The following is a 13,504-nucleotide window of genomic DNA, read 5'->3' on the forward strand; positions in this document are numbered from 1 at the left end:
CTCAGTCTAAAAATGACGTGCGGGGACACCGTGGGGAGTGAAAAATCAAGCGACAATTTTAAAATAGTGTCATTTTCGCATATGTTGAAGTACGAACCACAATGGAGGTCAGGACATTTCAAAGACACTTCAATAAGGCCTCGAGAAGTCTAATTTATGATTAGGACATTTGAAGTACACTTCAATAATGCCCCGAGAAGTCTAATTTTAAGCCAATAACTCAGTCCGAAATGACGTCCCGGGGTATCGTGACGAAATCGAACGACAATTTTAAAACGGTGTCACTTTCGCATATGATGAAATAACGTACCACAATTGAGGTCAAGGCATTTGAAGGACACTTCAATAAGAAGTCTAATTTTACGCCAATAACTCAGTCTGAAAGTAACGTCCCGGGGCACCGTGGGGTGTGGGAAATCGAGCGACAATTTCAAAATAGTGTCATTGACGCATATGATTAAGCAACGTACCACAATTGAGGTCGGGACATTTGAAAGGCACTTCATTAAGGCTCCGAAAAGTCAAATTTTAAGCCAAAAACTCAGTCTGAAAATGACGTCCCGGGACACCGTGGGGGCACGGCCACACGGGCAAATCGAGCAACAATTTTAAAATAGTATCGTTTTCGCATATGATGAAGTAACTTACCACAATTGAGGTTAGGACATTTGAAGGACACTTCAATAAGGCCCGAAAAGTCTAATTTTAAGCTAAGAGTCTGAAAATGACGTTTAAGGACACCGTCGGGCGTGGGTAAATGTTGCGACAATTTTAAAATAGTGTCATTTTCTCATATGATGAAATAAAGTACCACAATTGAAGTGAGGACATTTGAAAGACATTTCAATAAGGCCTCGAGAAGTCTAATTTGTGATCAGGACATTTGAATTACAATTCAATAATGCCCCGAGAAGGCTAATTTTAAGCCAATAACTCATTCCGAAAATGACGTCCCGGGGCATCGTGACGAAATCGAACGACAATTTTAAAACGGTGTCATTTTTGCATATGATGAAGTAACGTACCACAATTGAGGTCAGGACATTTGAAGGACGCTTCAATAAGGCCTCGAGAAATCTAATCTAATTTTAAGCCAATAACTCAGTCTAAAAATGACGTGCGGGGACACCGTGGGGAGTGAAAAATCAAGCGACAATTTTAAAATAGTGTCATTTTCGCATATGTTGAAGTACGAACCACAATTGAGGTCAGGACATTTCAAAGACACTTCAATAAGGCCTCGAGAAGTCTAATTTGTGATTAGGGCATTTAAAGTACACTTCAATAATGCCCCGAGAAGTCTAATTTTAAGCCAATAACTCAGTCCGAAAATGACGTCCCGAGGTATCGTGACGAAATCGAACGACAATTTTAAAACGGTGTCATTTTCGCATATGATGAAATAACGTACCACAATTGAGGTCAAGGCATTTGAAGGACACTTCAATAAGAAGTCTAATTTTACGCCAATACTCAGTCTGAAAGTGACGTCCCGGGACACCGTGGGGCGTGGGAAATCGAGCGACAATTTCAAAATAGTGTCATTGACGCATATGATTAAGCAACGTACCACAATTGAGGTCGGGACATTTGAAAGGCACTTCAGTAAGGCTCCGAAAAGTCAAATTTTAAGCCAAAAACTCAGTCTGAAAATGACGTCCCGGGACACCGTGGCCCGTGGGGGCACGGCCGCACGGGCAAATCGAGCAACAATTTTAAAATAGTGTCGTTTTCGCATATGATGAAGTAAAGTACCACAATTGAGGTCGGAACATTTGATAGACACTTCAATAAGGCCCGAAAAGTCTAAATTTTAAGCCAATAACTAAGTCTGAAAATGACGTTCTTGGACACCGTGGGACATAGGCAAATCGAGCGACAATTTTAAAATAATGTCATGTTCTCATATGATGAAATAAGGTATTACAATTGAGGTCAGACATTTGAAAACTACTTCACTAAGGTTTCGAGAAGTCTAATTTGATACTAATTTGTGATCAGACATTTGAATGACACTACCACAACCACAACCACGACCACTACCACTACCACTACCACTACCACTACTAATAATAATAATAATAACAATAATGCACATGATAAGCATTAGATGAGAAGAAGAATGTAGTAGTGGTACCTTTGATTAGTTAGACAGAAAAGGAATGAGAAAGGCAGCTGCAAAAGATGAAATGTTGAAGGGAATGCAATAGAGATTAGATTAGAGAGTGATGATTTATACTACTATGACTATGTAGTATGATGATTATGATGAGAATCAAGGTGGTACAGAGATTTCATGCCACCCGGTGGCGCCATAGCACCATACACAAGAGCGTTATTCTTGCTCAAAATCCAATTGCATCAAAGATTACCTAACTCAAGTGATTGAGGCAACACTCAACAGTCTACGTGACACATTCGACAACTATGTTGACGGTTTTTTTCTAACTAATGCCTAACAACATCAACCTGATACTAGTTGTTAGAGAAAGATGCAATAGCATCAATTTCCTGCTGTAAGAGAAGAGCATCTATGAACGTATCTAAACTTTCTCCTTGTAAAACCTCGTCTATGGAGTGTCGAGTGATTCCAACTCGATGATCAGTTACACGACCTTGTGGAAAGTTGTAAGTACGAATACGTTCAGATCTGTCACCACTGCCAATCTGAACAGACATCAAAAGTTATAATTAAATAATACCGTTACAATAAAAAGAAATATTAAATCAATAAATATCAAAAGAGGGTAAGAGGTTCTAATATGCCGACAAGAAAAATATGAGCAATTCCATAGTTTAACTATAGTGGAAAACTTTTGAAGCATCGATCAAGTAAATGTACTCCTGCAAAAACAATGCAGAACCTCAAGCCCAAGCTCAAAGGTTGACCAAGAGTGTGAGTCACATTACCTGTTCCATTCGAAGCTTTGACCTGTTTGTCTGCGATCTACGTCTCTCGATTTCATACAGCCTTGCACATAGGACCTTTAAGGCTTTGGCCTTGTTCTGAAACGAAGTGCACATAAAGGGTGTATACATGAGAAGCAAACCAAGCCATTAAATTGCGGTACAAACTGGAAGTTTGTTATGGGTCGCAAATGAACTAAATCACATGCAAACTTCCCACAATCGCAATATAGTCTCTCTTAGTATTCACCAAAACAAGCAATGATAATTCTCTGACATCTCTCCAATCACATCACCTATAACAATAACAGCGAATCCGTAATGACATGTTCTTCCTACTCACCGAAATTGGGGATTCTCTTTTGTACTTCCCTTTCATTTCTTACCCTGTTTGGCAATATTGTTATGCGGCAATTTTATCAAGATGTCCTAGTGACTAATATATAATTATCAAAAATGTCATCACTACACCCAATTCTTGCTACGAGAGAGGAGAGCAGTGATGAGGGACGAATAGGATCTGATGGTGGTAATATCCGTGTAAGTCTGAGCATGAAAAAATTTGACGCGGAGGTTTTTCACTTTTTCGAGAGCAACCGCGCAGGGAGCCATGACTTAACTATGTTACGACTGTCCAGGGCTGGGCAGTGGGTAACACCCCGGAGTTGTCGGTAGCATAGATATAATGAATGGGACTGTTAGATTGGATGGTTATGATGGCGTGTGTGTAGATACGGTGGGATCTTCGGCTGGAGTGCAGTTCGGTGGAGGTGAGATAATCTACAGCTCACCATCTTGAAATGACCTTTAAAGGCCTGTTTAAGGTTGACGTGTGGCGCTTAATGGGGTTGAACAGGTGTGCGAGAAATGAGGATAAATGGCTTTCCTGCAGAGAATTAAAGACTAGTTTGTCCTTACTGTGGGTTATGATAGGCAATCTTAACCAAACTCTTTGAACATGAGAAGTAGGGGTCCTAAAGAGCATTGTGTAATGGAGGAGTTAAGGGAAGCCATTGATGATTGTGAGCCAATGGATATTGGTTATTCCGAGCACCTGAACACATGGTGGAATAAGAAGGTGGCTTGGAACGTGGAAGCGGTGTTTGAGAGGTTGACCGAGCACATATACCCCCATCCTTGGAAGTGTGCTTTACCATTATGTTGCGCCACTTTGATAGAGATAAATCGGACCATGCCCTCATAAAGTTTGCATTGTATGCTCCTTCAAAGTATAAAATTTTCAAGCGATTTAGGTTCGAGGACTAGTGACTACTGAGTGATCAAAGCGAATGCGAGGAGGTAGTCTGAAGTGCTTGGGTGGACGGAGTGACTAGCGCGCGGGGGGGGGGGAGCAAAAACAACAAATGACGAATTGATTAGGCTGTTCTCAAGAAGGGAGGTAAATTGTGATTAAGGGTTTTTTTAAAAAAAAAAAAAATGTATCTTATATCTAGAGGTGTTTCTAATATGATTACCTTACTTTCATTATTTTGTTCACTAGCTTTCACACACATATAATCATGGAAATTACCTCAAGACAAAATATCGCCAAAGAAATTTACCAAACAAGGTTAACCTATCAAATACATGAGACATAGTACAAAAACAAAAGCTGGCTTATTCCCAACCTACTCACAAATGACCACTTTTACTAACTATAGGCCTTCACCATTCTGAGTGCACCTACAGCGATTAATTTTCAATCAACAAAGTCTTGGTCTCGAATAATCAGGAGATAAAAAGCTTTTCATGGAACCATCATAACTAATTCCCATTCGACTATAGATTTAGTGATGAAATATCATTATTATTACTCCTTGACTCAAGGAATTTACATGCCAAATAACCCTTACCATTAGTATAGAAATGGGCACTTTAATTCAGGATGGACCTAAAACAAGTGTTAGGGCTAAGGGGATGCATTTTTTTTGGACTGACTCAAAACAAGAGTTAAGTCCTCTCAAACTACAATACCTTGTAGACCTATCAACATATATCACTGCAGCAGTTGACTATGAAACTAATAGCACCCATTGATTATGCTCCACTCCTCACTTAAGCATAATATAACAACAGAAACAACAAAAAGGAATAAGAAAGAATTTAGTAGGCGAAGACTGACGCTGTGCTGGGACCGTTCATCTTGGATAGTCACTATCAGCCCAGTTGGTATATGAATCATCCTAACGGCACTATTTGTAGTATTTGCATGCTGACCACCGGAACCTCCAGAGCGGTATGTATCAATTCTCAAATCTTCACATCTTAGCTGGACATCCACCTGCCGTAATAGTTATTGTTAATAAAAAAATAATATTACAAGTAATGATTAATTGTTTAAGAATGCTCCTGCAATTCAAATAATATTCTAAGAGTTGATAACATAAAAGAGGACGAATAATCCCATATGATTCAAGCCTGTACAGCAAAGCTCCTAATGCAGCTTTTGAAAGTGGGAAAAAAAAAAGGGTAAAAACATCAAGTATCATGGAAGTAATTCAATATAACAGGGAGCCCAAAATAGCACTCTTTTTAGCATCTCAAGTGCCCTTTTGTCCTCGAGAATGAATTAGGACATCTGTCCTCTTCTGGCTACGTCAAATGTGGTTGCTCTGGCATTCCTCTATTGACCTATTGCAGATCTACAACTTACAATAAAATGATTTTTATACATGGTTTATTTCCCCACATCCACATTCAGGGGGAACAGGCGTGGCAAAATCCTGCGGTTGAAACTTTTTGTTATAATATGTCTGAAGCACAACTGCCAAATTTTACACTGGACTGTTTCTGGTGAATGGCTTGTAACATAACACATTTTCCAGAAGTCTGGCATAAAAGGCCCTCTCAATCCGTACACAGATATTTTCACATGTAAAATACAAACCCAAGATAATACACTAGAGATTTGATTTGAACAGTTTCAGTATCAAGACACGAATGACCAACAATTAGTGGTTGAAGCGAGTAGCACCTCATCAGCCTGAGGAAGAATGGCGACGGTTACAGCACTGGTATGAATGCGGCCAGACTTCTCAGTCACTGGAACGCGCTGCAGAACAACGAAAGGGCAACAAAGATTATTAAAGCTTTACGCGGTAGCCATCTTATGCGTTTTGTGAGAGTTTCTAACTTGCCATTATACCTGAACTCTGTGAATTCCACTCTCAAATTTGAGATTCCCATACACACCCGTCCCTGAGATTGTTCCAGTAGCTTCCTGTTGATAGTAATAAATGTAAAATACAAAACCAGATAGCCACTGCTAAGTATATACGAAGCATTTCTCATAAGTATACTTCATTCAGTCTCCAGATCTTGTAAGACTTGGAAGCATGAATTGAAGGATGGAAACTAGAAAGTACTTGATAAAATGATGTAAAGCTCAAACTTTATGAACACCTTGAATCCTCTGAGATCAGACTGATTTATGTCAACAACTTCAAATTTCCATCCCTTCTTCTGCGAATATCTCTCATACCTGTTGAAATCGAATTTTGCTATAACATTGTGCCGACTTGTATACAAATATAGGTAATTATACTGTCTTTAGAATTTAAACTGACATTTTGAATATCTCCATTGCAAATAAAGAAGCTTCGTCTCCTCCAGTACCTGGGTCAATAGATTAAATTACATTATAAAAAAATTGTTACCCATGACATACGTGGGAATTGGTGTATGATTGCTCTTTGTTGTGGACGTTCTTAATTGGGCCTTGTCGTTGGAAGTAGCTGCTGTTATGCAAGTTCATTTAGAATACAAAATACGTACAAAGTAAAACTAAACTCCTCTTAAAAGGGTTGGCTGCAATAATTGTCAGGATTATCACATTGCTCACTTCCTCATCAGGGTCAATGTCAACTTAGTCGCTGCCAATAGAAAGGGTTCATTCAAGTAGGGGGAAATGGAAAACATTAAAGTTGAATTGGGATAGTTAATGAGAGGTAGGGTGAAGGCGTGCACGTTAAAGGCCTAAGAGGCTAAGACCATTCAAAAGTCATGCAAGATGGGATGATCAGATAGTGTTATTAAAGGTTGACAGGTAGCCCCATGGAAGACAGTTAAGCCATTTTTTTATATATTCTGTAGACAACTACAGAGTATATAATATAAACTCAGATGATGTTCTAAATCATAGAGACTATCAATCACCTGCTCTGACCTCCAGGATGCAGCCCCTTTCATCAGCATCATCCTTGGGAAGCAATAACTTCAGAAGCGACATTCGCAATTTTTTCTCCTCCTCAATAGCATGGAATAATTCCTCATTAGCCATGTCAAACATTTCTTTGTCTTCGGTACATTCAGTCATGAGTGACTTGAGACCAGCAATTTCCTATAATGGCAGCAGCAACACAATGTTATGGCTTTAGTTACTTTGCAATTTTAAATAACATTATAGCAAGTGTAATATGATAGTTGCAAATGTTGGCGTATAACAAGTAGTGCACTCAGTATTTGATGATGTATACCTTTTGGTTGGCCCTGAGGCGGCGTACTAAATCCAGAGAAGGTGAGAGTCTAGTGAGCTCCTTGTTAGCGATAGCGAACTCTGAAGGTGAAACCTCTGGCTGTCTTAAATTGTCAGAACGAGAAGAATGAGATGGAAGCAAAGAGAGAAATGATGAGAGTGATAAAAGATGATGACCTTGTTAAGAAGAGCATGAAGAGAAGCGGCCCTGTTTTGGATAAGTGACAATCTTTGATCCATTATCTTGATAATGGCGGGTGATATATGAGCTCGCAGGTCTGCGTAAGGTTATACATTAATAATGTGTGAAGTAATTAAAATACAGAGTAGCACTCGGTATTAAAGAAGAGAAGAGAGCATGAACCAGAAGTGGAAGTGGAAGTGGAGAGGGATCGAAAATAAATGGATTGTGATACGGGCGGAGAGGACACCATAAGCAGATACCTTAACCCTAATAACCTCCTGCAACTTGTCATTCTTCACTAATTCCCTTGTTTGTTACAACTCTCCCTTGCGCCCTTAGCTACTACTCTACCTTTTTGGTCGTTGGTTTAAATCTAACGAATTCTGCAGGTGAGCAAAGTGAGAGATGATGAGGCTAATATAATTCAAAAATCTTAAATTCACATTTCATACCCTCGAATCACTATTATGCTTTACCATTTTGAGCAAATAGATACCAGAATATCATTAACTTATTCACACAAAACTCTAATCAGTCATCAATGAGTTGAATTAGGTATAATAAAAGTACAAATGAAGCTGAGTTATTCCTTGATTTTGACTTGACCATCTAGTACAGTATTATGAAATCTTGTGAATTTATGTAGCCAAACACAAGCAATTATATACAAATCCAAATTAAACAACCAATTTGTTACTCCATATTTGTCTGAAACTGGCAATCAAAAAAAAAAAAAAAAAAAAAAAAAAAAAAAAAAAAAACTCACAAGAATGAAGGATGGTCCAGACAGTTGACGCCGTAAATAATACTCCGAGCACTTATTTATTGAATAAATGAGGATTTGCTCTTTCCGATGACTACTATACATAATGATCAACTCATGTCTGAAGAGAATAATTGACGAAGAGAGAAGAAGACGGCCGAAGGTTGCCGGCAAACTTTGGGTTTTTTTTTTCTCAGGCAAATCAATCCAGGTTGTCGACTTGTTCCGGGTTCTAAGGTTAGCTTGGTAATATTTTTGGCAATTTATTTTGCAGTACAATCAATACTATATATTAAATCCAGAAATCAAGGGACTTCAATGTAATTAAAGAAAGTTATACAAATTAATTATACTATATAGTTTTAAATCGCTAGCACCGTGTGATGGACCCGATTAAGGGATCTCAATAAAAATATTATATAGTTTGGGTTAAAAATTAAATTATATAGAAGCTTTGGTGATTTTCCTAAACATTTATAAGAGACTAAAACATGGTCAATTTTCTTAAAATAAAATAATTAATTAAGATGGTTAATTAAAGATGCTTGGTAATTTTCCTAAATATTTATAGAAGAGGGTCAATTTCCTTAAAATAAAATAATTAATTAGTATAAACATGCACACTTATGGTAGTAATTATTATCATCATAAAATTATATATTAAATTTAAAATCTATGCAATTTTATTAAACTTTATAGTTTATTAGATGTATAGAGATGTTAATTATTTAACATACAGAAATATAATATAAGTAGGTTATAAATATTTCAAGTTAGATTCCATAATATATAATATTGCATAATTCTTTCGATTTGATTTAATGCATATATTTAATATATTTATATAAATATATAATCCTCTTAAAATTGCATGGCTAAGTAGTAAAAATAATTTCGTCAGTAAAGAAAAGAATTGTAGTAACATTGGATATAGTTATATGATAATAATCACTCATTTGAATAGTAAAAATAATAATATTATCAACGAGATTAGTGAAAGTGGTAGAAACAAGAACGGGAGTAGTGAAATAATCAATATTAATGCGCAAAAATGAAAGTAACAATAATTAGGGGAGTAGTGAAATTATCAATATTAATGTGACAGTAGTGACAATAACAATAATTACGGCGGGAGTAATGAAAGTAACAATGATTACGGGCAAGTAGTGAAATGCTATTACTATTGTTTCATTAACAAGAGTAAAATATTAATAGCGGGAGTGGTGAATTTGTCTCAAAATTTATTTTATCGTTATTTTAGGATTTGTCATAGAAAAATATATTAATGATAAATTTATGGGTTATGCAACTTTAAGTAATTTTATTTAATGAAAAAAAAATGGGAAATGATAAATACAACCCAGTAATACCATTCTAAATTTGGAATTAATTTAAAAATTAAAGAGTAAATTACACATAAATCAATGCATTTAATGCATATATTAACTATTTCTTTCTTCTTTTAGTTGCTTAAATACAACCCAATGGGTTGTATTTATCAAACCCAAAAAAAATTTAGTGGTAAGTAGAGGTAGCCCGGGCGAAGCCGGGCACCAATACTAGTTTTTTCTTATTTCAATATACTTCCTCCATTCAACTCCACTCTACCACTTTCTTTTTTCACGTTTGTCAACGTGTGTTTTACGCGCTAAATATCGTTAGCTACGTATTTGCAAAAATTATAAAAGTTAGATATTTTTAATGTACTCGTAAAGATGAATCAAACAAGATCCCACATGAATATATTTTCACTTACGTATCAATAGAAAATTGAAATTGAATACGCACTCGTGAATAGTGTTCAAAAATAAAATAGGTAGAGTGGAGTTGAATGGAGGTAGTATTTTACACCAAAATTTTCATTTTATACCCTTCTACCAAAAAACAACACTAAACCTCTCCTTTTCAATTCCTATCTATTCAAACTCTCAATTCAATCAATTTCTTCAATAATAGATGAAAATTTGAATGTAAAAAAGTGTTTAATTTGTCAATTGCAAACTAGAGAACAAATTTATGATTTTATTTTAATAATTTCAGTATTTTTTTGTTTAATAATCAAATTTTGGGGTTTTTGATTTAGGGTTTGGTAGTAGTGGTTGGTGTTGGCGGTGGCAATGGGGGGCGGGTGAAGAAGCGGGGCTTGTGGTAGGAGGCTGAGGTAGGGGATGAGGGTCAGGGACTCACGGTGAGTAAGAGGCTTGGGTCGCACGAGTCATGGGTGGGGATGAGTCAAGGTCGTGGTGGGTCAGGGGGTCAGGGGGAGTCAAGCGGCGGCTGTGCGTGGAGGTCACGGTGGTGAGGAGTTGAACGACGGTTGTGGCCTATGTGGGTGGCGTTTGGTAATGGTAGGGATAGGTTGGTCGGTGGAGGTGGAGGTGGTGGCCTGGTGGTGTTGATTTTTTTTTTTTTTTTTTTTTTTTTACTTTCAATGTAGTACATCTTGTTTGAAGAAAGGAGAAGGATATTATGGTCAAAAATGTATTATAATGAGTAAAATGTGTACTGCGAAAATCAACTCCCTACTTTTTTACCTAAATCAGTTGGGTATTCATTCTTATGCGTGATATGATGGGCTCCTTTGAGAAAAAAATGAAAACAAAAGTAAAATTTGACCCATGAAAATTCACTTGTTTTAAATTTTTAGAGATTATTAAATTTAATTACTAAATTTGTAAAATGAATGTTTTGTAATGTATTATTATTATTATTGTTTTTTTTAAAGGATGTGCGCAGCTTTTATTATTATTATTATTATTATTTTTTTTTTTTTTTTTTTTTATTATAAGATGCGCGCAGCTTTCATTAAAATAAAAATAAAAGGTTTACATGAAATTGGTGGGGAGCCGAGAGACAAGCTGGGCTCCCACACCCTTAGCAATAGCGAAGCTAAGTCTAGTAAAAATGTAAGCGGCTACCCGAGCCCCCGCATCCTGAGATACGGAGAATTTCTGGATCCGCTTGAGCAAGACAACAGCATCCGAACCCAGCTCCCCAAGAGAAGAGAAAGAGAAAGGTAGGAAACCATAACCCGCTACCGCACACAAATCCCCATACTTAGCACACTTTCGCTGAGTAGCATCAGCAACAACCCGGCCCGGCACAAAATCTGCCAACCCAGTCTGAGTCAAAGGTGAAGAACCTGTCAGGTCGACGCACACATCACGCCCCCTGTCCCAAGAATAAAGCAATAAATCCGCAGGACGAAGCGAGCCACCATGCCCATCAACCAAACCGATATCAACCTCCTTCCCCGCAAAGAATACCGATCTATAGCAGATGTCGAAAAGAGTGTCCCGGACAAGGTTATGCCGATGTTTAACGCCACACAGACAAAGACAAGAAACAGCGTGGTCCCCAAAAACATCCTCGGCCAAAACCCGAGAGCAAGCAGACGGGGCCCGGATACCGCGAATAACGGAACACCCAGACGATACCCCAAAGACACTACGGTAGGTCCTCCCGTTCATAGTCCGCCCCAACCCCGAGATAGGAACCGCACGTAACCAATCGAGGAGTGAGAACCCCGCCGAGATCGCCACAAAGCAAGGCGTGGTGTCAAAGAGAAAACAGACTACGAGGCAAAGAAAGAACCGTCGTGAAATAAATATCTCGCCAATTTCTTCATAAGTTTGGGGGCAAAGCAATTTCACTAGGGTCACCTAATATATCGTAACCGTAATCGCGGTAAACACTGCGCGGCATCATCAAAAGCGGGGCCGGCGGCTACAACAACACCAGAAGGCCAAGGAGCTTAGCCTGCAAACCAGCAGACTGCAAGCGGGACGCAATAAAAGCATAAAACAAAACATCTCCCGCCGCATAAACACCTAGTCCACCAAGATGAAAAGGGAATGTAGCAAGGCGCCACTGCCAATCCCCAAAACCCGGCCCTGACGCGGTGACAATACGTTCCAAGCTAGAACGCAGAGCGGCATCAAACGGAAGATGGACAGACCCAAAAACACTAGGGGAGCAAGTACGAAGGGAGAAGTAGAGCTTAGAAATACCAGTACAAGCTCGAAGAAGAAGCAACTCACATTGCGGGTCCTCAATCCTCGCAACCAAGTCCATTAGCTCAATGGTCTTAGTTACTCTCGTCGCCACAATCTCACTGCTAAAAGCAGGACAAGTACTGACAGGTCCTCCCAATACTGTAACACCACGCAATGGCCGAGAAATAGAAGTGGGGAAAACCCCAGGAAGCCGGCTCCGTGGGTCCTCAACAGGCCAAAAGACCTCCGTCTTGGAGACATTAAGGTGTAAACCAAAACGAGGGCCATCCAACCTAATCAAGTCCAAAACCTTCCCCACCTCCAAAGTATCACCCACAATGGTGCCATCATCTAAGTAATTGGTGGACAAATCAATTTATATGTATAAAAGTAAAATGTCCATGGTATGTTATTAATTAGGTTTGGTGTTCGGCTTTGCCTGAGTTACCTTTATTTATCGTTAAATTTTATTTTTGTAGGAAATAAAATTATATTAGACTTACCTAACTCATGCGTTTACCATTTATAATAAAATGTAAAATTTATGAACAAATTATGGAACACATTCACTACTCCCGCGGTTAATATTATTATTTTCACGACATCTAATCCTCTATTTACTAAATAAATAGGCGAATCTAGGAATTTTCCCGCTCAAGTTTTTTCAGCTATATATTGGGCCTTAAGAGCATCCGCAAAGGTGGGGAGGTGCCTCCCCATATGTCCTCTCTCTCTTCATATGGGGCTCCTCATTGTTGCACAAAGCTCCCCAACATTTGAGGTTCCACTGTTTTTAGAGGAGCTTCCAAAAAAAAAGTAAGGCAATTTGTGTTACTTTTGAGGAGGTTCCCAAATTTTTGTGTGTGAATTAGGGAACCCCATTGTTGCATAAATGTAATTATGAAATGGGGAGGGTAAATGAAAAAGTTAGTGGAAAATGAGGTAGACGAATAAGAAAAGGAAAGAGAAGATATGGAGAGCCTCACCTTTGCGGATGCTCTAAGAGCATCCGCAAAGGTGAGGCTCCCCATATTTTATCTTTTCTTTTCTTATTCATCCTCCTTATTTTTTCACTAACTTTTTCATTTATCCTTCTTATTTCATAACTACATTTATGCAACAATGAGATTCCCTAATTCACACACAAAAATTTGAGAACCTCTCCAAGAAAAACACAATTT

General features: G+C 38.2%; 1 protein-coding gene across 5 annotated transcripts; it reads right to left on the bottom strand.

Annotated features, from left to right (window-relative positions):
• Positions 1-2,192: 2,192 nt before the first annotated feature.
• Positions 2,193-8,593, bottom strand: LOC141652417 (peptide chain release factor 1, mitochondrial). Of its 5 annotated transcripts, none has more exons than XM_074459869.1 (12): positions 8,332-8,593; positions 7,746-7,948; positions 7,559-7,659; positions 7,383-7,481; positions 7,063-7,246; positions 6,474-6,522; positions 6,310-6,388; positions 6,053-6,127; positions 5,882-5,959; positions 5,030-5,188; positions 2,911-3,006; positions 2,193-2,667 (listed from the first exon to the last, which is right to left on the bottom strand). In XM_074459869.1, the coding sequence occupies exons 2-12, from the start codon at positions 7,855-7,857 to the stop codon at positions 2,476-2,478; spliced, it is 1,224 nt and encodes a 407-aa protein (XP_074315970.1). In that variant the 5' UTR covers positions 7,858-7,948; positions 8,332-8,593; the 3' UTR covers positions 2,193-2,475. The 5 variants fall into 5 exon arrangements, with proteins under 5 accessions (XP_074315970.1, XP_074315969.1, XP_074315968.1 ...); XM_074459868.1 differs by lacking the exon at positions 6,474-6,522 and adding an exon at positions 6,575-6,641 and having other exon boundaries at positions 8,332-8,592; XM_074459867.1 differs by lacking the exon at positions 6,474-6,522 and adding an exon at positions 6,575-6,644 and having other exon boundaries at positions 8,332-8,592.
• Positions 8,594-13,504: the final 4,911 nt, after the last annotated feature.

Source organism: Silene latifolia, chromosome 4 (genome assembly GCF_048544455.1).
Source record: "Silene latifolia isolate original U9 population chromosome 4, ASM4854445v1, whole genome shotgun sequence".
In the NCBI taxonomy this organism is placed as follows: Eukaryota; Viridiplantae; Streptophyta; class Magnoliopsida; order Caryophyllales; family Caryophyllaceae; genus Silene; species Silene latifolia.